The 7500-nt window shown below is 46.9% G+C and overlaps 2 protein-coding genes across 5 annotated transcripts in view; one reads left to right on the top strand and one right to left on the bottom strand.

Moving 5' to 3' along the window:
- LOC135096644 (uncharacterized) overlaps positions 1–5488 on the bottom strand; it is a 25720-nt gene extending 20232 nt beyond the window's left edge. For 2 of the 4 annotated variants that reach the window (XR_010264883.1, XM_063998331.1), the window contains exon 1: positions 5234–5488. Coding sequence is in view for 3 of the 4 variants with exons in the window: in XM_063998331.1 (XP_063854401.1) it covers positions 5234–5285 (52 nt within the window). In the remaining variant the exon portion in view is untranslated. The remainder of the gene's footprint in view (positions 1–5233) is intronic. The other 2 variants (XM_063998327.1, XM_063998330.1) reach the window with 2 other exon arrangements.
- The window catches only part of LOC135096647 (cadherin EGF LAG seven-pass G-type receptor 2-like), a 72020-nt gene that overhangs the window by 56014 nt on the left and 8506 nt on the right, over positions 1–7500 (top strand). The window lies entirely within an intron of this gene.

Raw genomic sequence — 7500 nt, 5'->3', positions numbered from 1 at the left:
CGTTGGGACACGAGACGAAGTGGCTCTGAAACGCATGCTGGAAAACAAGAAACTCACCCTTGAAAACGCCATAGATATTTGCAGAGCATCAGAGAGCGCTAACCAGTGTAGTGCAGTACTAAGGGGCGGCTCTCACTCTTCGAGCCATGGTGTGAACGCTGTCTCGAACTACAGGAAGGGCAGTTTCGGGGGCTCAAGCCCCACGGGCTGTTATCGTTGTGGCAAAGATTGTCGCAGTGACAAAAGGGGATGCCAGGCAATAGATAAAGTGTGTCGTAACTGCGGGAAAAGAGGGCATTTTGCGAGTGTATGTCAGCAGACAGTGAGGAAACGACGAGGAGCTTCGAGGAGTTCCTCAACTGTCTCTCCTCATCGCGGTGCAGGCCCGAGGCGGGGAGCCAGTGCCAGTGTATACCAGCTCTTATCAGGCGTATACACAAAGACGGTGACGGCACGACCTGCGCCCCAGGTGCTCATTACCGCCACACATCCCGCTGGAAGAGACAAGATTACGTGGACTCCTGACTCTGGGGCCGAAACGACCGTTATTGGCCTCGACACGGCAACACTCCTTGGAATCCCGCCCTCCAGCTTGGCGCCCGCTGATGGTGATGGACTTTATGCTGCCGGTAATCACCCCCTCACCTGTGTAGGAACTTTCTCGTCGCACTTGCAACTGGGCGACAGGGAAGCTGAGACTGTTGTGAGCGTGGTGAAGGAGGTGAAGGGGGCGCTGCTTAGCTGGTACGATTCCATCGCTCTCGGAATCCTCCCCGAAGATTTTCCGGCTCAAATCCGACCGCTACGCAGGGAAGAACAGCACACCGGCAACAGCTCCATCAAGTACCCGACCGCCTCGCAGCCACCTCTATCTACGCCCACAGAAGTGATCAGCTGGCCTCATTCCTACGACCCAACGCCACAGCAGCGTGCGGGGCACGCTGCTGCTGTGATCAAGGCCTTTCCCAGCGTCTTCGAAGCAAAGGAAGGTTTACGTGCAATGGCTGGTGGATCCATGGCCATCGAGTTGACAGACGACGCTCGACCCTTCGCCGTAACAGCATCTCGTACAATCCCTTACAATTGGCGTGAAGAAATTAAGAGCCAGTTGGAAGAGCTGCTTAACAAGGGAATCATCGAGAGTGTGGACTACCCTACGGCATGGTGCCACCCCATCGTGCCTGTCCCAAAAAAGACATCTGGTGTAAGGCTGTGTGTTGACCTGACACGACTCAACCGTTACGTGAAGAGGCCCGTGTATCCAGTGCGCTCACCTCATGACGCCATCGCCTCGATCGGGACCGGAGCAGTTTGGTTCACCACTCTTGATGCCAAGATGGGGTATTTTCAAGTCCCCATTAGAGAAGAAGACCAGGATTTAACCTGCTTCATAACACCTTGGGGTCGGTACAAGTTTCGGCGAGCGGTTATGGGTCTCGTCTCGTCTGGAGACGAGTATAACCGTCGAGGAGACCAAGCTCTCGGCGACATACCTAACACCATCAAGATCGTGGACGACATCCTGGCCTATGACTCCACCTACAGTGCGCACTTAGCCCATGTCATTCAGATTGTGCGGCGGTGTGACCAGCACGGCATCACTCTCAACCCACAGAAGTTTACATTCGCGGAAAGAGTGGTAGATTACTGTGGTTACTCTGTTTCTGGACAAGGCTACACGACAGACTCAAAGAAAGTTAAGGCAATCTCTGACTTCCCACGACCACAGCACATCACCGACTTACGATCATTCATGGGTCTTACAAACCAGCTTGGAAGCTTTTCTCCTGCTGTGGCTGCAGCTGCACAACCCCTCAGAGATCTCTTACGCCCGAAGAACAGTTGGTGCTGGTCTCCTAACCATGAAGAGGCGTTTGAGAAGGTGAAACAGTGTCTCGTCAGCCCACCTGTCTTGGCATACTTCGACCCATCATTACCAACGATGCTACAGACTGACGCCTCAAGGATGCACGGATTTGGATTCGTTCTCCTGCAGAAGCACAGTGACCAGTGGAAGATGGTGCAATGCGGGTCAAGATTTGTTACAGACACAGAGAGCCGCTATGCAGTAATAGAGTTGGAAATGGCTGCAATCGTCTGGGCAGTCAGGAAATGTGGCACCTACCTGAAAGGACTCCCTCACTTCGATCTAGTGCTCGACCACCGCCCGCTGATACCTCTCCTCAATAGCAAGTTGTTGGGAGAAATAGAGAACCTGCGGCTGCAGCGCATGAGGGAGAAGCTTGCTCAGTATTCTTTCACAGCAAGCTGGCAAAAGGGATCGACACACTGTGTGCCCGACGCCCTCTCACGTGCTCCAGTACAGGACCCAGTGGAGGAAGAGGATGCTGCTACTTCTGGTGACCTCGACCCTCTCCACTCAGCGGTCATCTCAGCGTTATCTGCCACCAATGAGGACGGCGTCCGCTTAGCACCACTCCAGGATCAGACTGTGGAAATGGTACGTGCCGCAGCAGCAAGAGACGGGGAGTACTGCTTGCTCAAGAACGTCATCATCGAGGGCTTCCCTGATCATTGCCACGACCTCGATCACCGCTTGCGTACGTACTGGCCGGTGCGCAGTCTGCTGGCCGTAGACGACGACCTGGTGGTTTACGGGCCGAGGCTTCTTATTCCTCACAGCCTCCGCCGAGAAACACTAGAGCGACTCCATGACAGTCATCAGGGGATGGAGCGCACCAAGCGACGGGCCCGACAAACGGTGTACTGGCCTGGTATGGACAGAGACGTTGAGAACGTCGTTTCTGGATGCTCACTATGCCGTCCACTCCTACCAAGCCAAGCCAACGAACCTCTCTGGCAGGACACGGACACACCCAGCAGGGTGTTTGAGTCAGTTTCTGCAGACTACTTCCACGCAGCAGGCCGTACATACCTCGTGTATGTAGATCGCTTGTCTGGGTGGCCTCACGTGTCTGCATGCTCACGTCCAGCATCGGCTGATCAGCTCGTTCGTGTCCTTCGGGGTGTGTTCGCCGACACGGGCGTGCCTGTTCTCCTGAGGACTGACGGTGGACCGCAGTTCACTTCTTCATCGGTACGGCGCTTCCTGGCTCGATGGGGGGTGGAGCATCGTGTATCTTCACCTCATTATCCACGCTCCAATGGTCACGCCGAGGCAGCGGTCAAGTCCGTGAAGAAGCTGATCCTCACGACCACACAGCAGGGACACCTGGACGAGGATGCGTTCGCTCGCGGGTTGCTGGAACTGCGCAACACTCCGAGGGCGGAAGGGCGATCACCAGCACAAGTCCTCTTCGGTCATCCTATGAGGTCCTGTGTCCCGGCTCATCATCGCTCATACGCTCAGCAGTGGCAGCGCGCTGCTGATGAGTGCGACGCCAAGGCAGAGCGACTGAGGAAGAAAGCGAAACTTCGCCACGACGCGTCCGCCCGTACTCTTCCTCTCCTGCACCTCGGTGGCCACGTCGACGTTCAAGATCACACGACAGGCCTCTGGGATCGCCTGGGTGTCATCGTGGCTGTTGGGCGAAGGAGAGACTACCTCATCAAGATGGGCAGCGGTCGCGTGATGTGGCGTAATAGAAGACACCTACGCCCACACAGACCTCTTGCTCCCCTTCCTGTCGAGCAGCACACCGCTCATGGCGGTGCAGCGCTTCAGCATCAGGGTCACGAGGAACACCACCATCCCGGCAGCCCGGAGCATCAGGGTAACGGGGTACACCGTGGCCGAGAGCAACCAGAGCGTCGAAGCAGCCGACAGCGTAGGGAGCCGAGACGACTGCAGGTGCGGTGGCACCGTAGCACCTACGATTAGTCGTACGTGTTCATTGTACGCTGTGTTTGTTTTGTGTATATGTACCGTGTTTTCTGTACTTCAATCATTGTAACTTTGTTTCATGTGTTACGGTAGCCATAACAAAGATAAGGAATCTTCCTTATGTCTCGGGGGAGGTGTGTGGTTGTTAGCTAGTTGTGTGAACGAGTGAATGAGCGAGACTTGTGTGAGGCATGAATACGTGTATGAGTGAACGAGCTAGGCTTCAGTCATAAGTGTTAAGTGGAAGTGCGCGGCCTGGCGCCGAGAGATCACCTACCTCCAGCCTTCTGTTCACACCTTCTGTGAATAAACACCTGCACTGTTACCTGCGTTTCCTGTGCCCCTGCTGGTCAAGAGTCGAACACTCCTCCTCCACCCACACTTTACTCTCTCTCTCTCTCTCTCTCTCTCTCTCTCTCTCTCTCTCTCTCTCTCTCTCTCTCTTTACAAGTCTTTACAAGGAGGAGGAGGAGGAGGAGGAAGAGGAGGAAAGAATAACTAGAAACAGAGAGAAAGTAGAGAGAAAAAATGGATAATTTGTGAGAGAGAGAGAGAGAGAGAGAGAGAGAGAGAGAGAGAGAGAGAGAGAGAGAGAGAGAGAGAGAGAGAGAGACCGTTTATAGGAAAAATATTAGAACACACACACACACACACACACACACACACACACACACACACACACACACACACACACACACACACACACGAACACACAATAAGTATTTCATCATAAAATAAACAATGGAGAGAAAGAGAGAGAGAGAGAGAGAGAGAGAGAGAGAGAGAGAGAGAGAGAGAGAGAGAGAGAGAGAGAGAGAGAATTAATGATATTGACGAACAAAATATGGAAAAAGGAGGATGAGATGACGAGAAGAAGAAGAAGAAGAAGAAGAAGAAGAAGAAGAAGAAGAAGAAGAAGAAGAAGAAAAGTAGGAGGAGGAACCGTAAGGACAGACGTAGGAGAAGAAAGGAGCCTTATGAGGAGGAGGAGGAGGAGGAGGAGGAGGAGGAGGAAAGGGACCATATGAGGAAGAAGAGGAATAGGGATTGAAGGAGGAGGAGGAAGAGGAGGAGGAGGAGAAGGAGGAAGAGGAGGAGGAGGAGGAGGAGGAAGAGGAGGAGGAGGAGGAGGAGGAGGAGAAGGAGGAAGAGGAGGAGGAGGAGGAAGAGGAAGAGGAAGAGGAGGAGGAGGAGGAGGAGGAGGAGGAGGAGGAGGAGGAGGAGGAGGAGGAGGAGAAATGTTTTCATTAAAGGAGTTTTGAATAATAAGTAAGATTTGTAGTAAATTAAATGCATTAGTGATGGTTGTAGTAGTAGTAGTAGTAGTAGTAGTAGTAGTAGTAGTAGTAGTAGTAATAATGGTAGTAGTAGTAGTAGTAGTAGTAGTAATGGTAAGAACAACAACAATAGTCATCATCAGCTACTCACCTCCTATGTGTCTGGTGTTTTGTCCCCAGTATTTCCTTAATTCCGTATCCATAACGCCTTTCGCGCCTCTCCGCACCTTAAGGTCACTAGAACACACCTATTTATCGCCACGGACACCATGCAAGGTCACGGACACAGGTCAAATAGATTCGCACCGGAGCGGATTTGCACACAACCCCCCTCCTCGACTTGCAATATAACACTGAGGCTGGGTTGCTTCCCGGGGATTCATTCCCCTCTTCCTCCCCCTCCCCCTCTTACCTTGCTTTTTATTTTATTTCTCTTCTCTTATTTGCTCCATCTTGTATTCTTATGTATGGCTGAATAGGGTTTTGGTTTTAGTTTATTAGAATTTATTATTTTTTTTGAATCATGCAGGGAAAATATGTTTTTTTTTCAATGTTGTTCTATATTTTGCGTCTGGCAGATAGTGAGAGAGAGTGTGTGAATGAGAGAATGTGTGGTATGAAAATAGAGAAAATAAAGCTAGCTCACTCAATGACACGCCTAGGAATCACAATCTTTAACCCAATGGAACAATTATACACCATAAATTCAATAGTACAGTCCATGAATAGTTAAATAGTCCAATACTGTAGTCACCCTGGTCTCCGTACGACAGTTTGGAACATGGCCATTGATCTACACTACTGAGAAATGAAGAAATTTTCGGTTGTTTTTAAAGATAAAAATTCCGCATTGACAGGCTATTTTGGGCGGAAAGAATGCATGAAGAAGGAAGCTTGATCCTTGACCTTTGCTCGGCCTGAAGGGCGTGGTGCGGCAGTCTCCGGGGAAGTCAAAATAAGGAGAAATATAACAGGGTATGGAGATTTTTATGAAGGGGAGATACATTGAAATATATCAACGATACATGTCATTCCTTTAATATTTGTATATATTTGTTTATTTATTTATTTGTGTACTTTGGGTTATTAAATATTGTTTTTTTTTATTATGTCAGACCGTGTGGTAAAAGTAACAGCAATTAAGATTTCTGTAAGGGGAAAAAACAGATATGTTAGTATTGATAGAGAAATAAATAATTAAATAATAAATAAATAAATAAAAGGAAAGAGAAATATATATATATATATATATATATATATATATATATATATATATATATATATATATATATATATATATATATATATATGGTTTTCATGGATAAGTATAATATTTGATTCTCTCTCTCTCTCTCTCTCTCTCTCTCTCTCTCTCTCTCTCTCTCTCTCTCTCTCTCTCTCTCTCTCTGTATCTTCTTCTTCTTCTTTTTCCTCTTATCTCTATTTATATTATTTTTCATTCCATCTCTATGTAATTCGTAACATTTTTCTTTTGTTTTTCTACATAATTTTCTTTTGTATAATTTATATATTTGGTAGTGGCGGTGCTTGGCTTGCTATTAAAAATGAGCATAAGACTTACCCAATAGACCCCCTTGAAAACAGTACAGGTTATCTGCAGTGTTTCTCCTGTTAATAATGTAGAAATCTTACTAATCTGTCACTGGAATCATTAAAACACCCTTAAAGACCTGCATCATTTCATTTCGTGGATAAGTATATTTGATTCTTTCTCTCTCTCTGTATCTTCTTCTTCTTCTTCTTCTTCCTCTTAGTTCTATTTATATTTTTTTTCATTCCATCTCTATGTAATTCGTAACATTTTCCTTTTGTTTTTGTACATAATTTTTTTTCTATGTAATTTCTATATTTGTTAGTGGCGGTGCTTGGCTTGCTATTAAAAGTGAGCATAAGAATTACCCAATACAAGTCTTCTTTATTTATTTATGGCGATTTTATTAAGAATTTTATCTGTTATTATTTACTGAACTTGTGGTGTATATATATAAGATGTTTTTCACTAAAATAGATCGAAGTTAGATTATAATAATTACACACTGACAAATAAATAATTCCACTTTTTTTTTTATATATTCTGAAGCCACCATTACTTTCAAGAGGGTTTAGTTGAAATGATGCAGGTTTTTAATGGTGTTTTAATGGTTCTAGTGACAGATTAGCAAGATTTCTACATTATTAACAGGAAAAACACTCTTGATTACCTGTAGTGTTTTCAAAAGGGTCTAGTTGAAATGATGCAAGTTTTTAATAGTGTTTTAATGGTTCTAGTGACAGATTAGCAAGATTTCTACATTATTAACAGGAAAAACACTCTTGATTACCTGTAGTGTTTTCAAAAGGGTCTAGTTGAAATGATGCAGGTTTTTAATGGTGTTTTAATGGTTCTAGAGACAGATT

The sequence above is a fragment of the Scylla paramamosain genome, unplaced genomic scaffold (assembly GCF_035594125.1).
Source record: "Scylla paramamosain isolate STU-SP2022 unplaced genomic scaffold, ASM3559412v1 Contig5, whole genome shotgun sequence".
NCBI classification, from domain to species: domain Eukaryota; kingdom Metazoa; phylum Arthropoda; class Malacostraca; order Decapoda; family Portunidae; genus Scylla; species Scylla paramamosain.
Note: the sequence above shows the minus strand (reverse complement) of the source record. Positions and strands in the feature narration are given on the sequence as shown.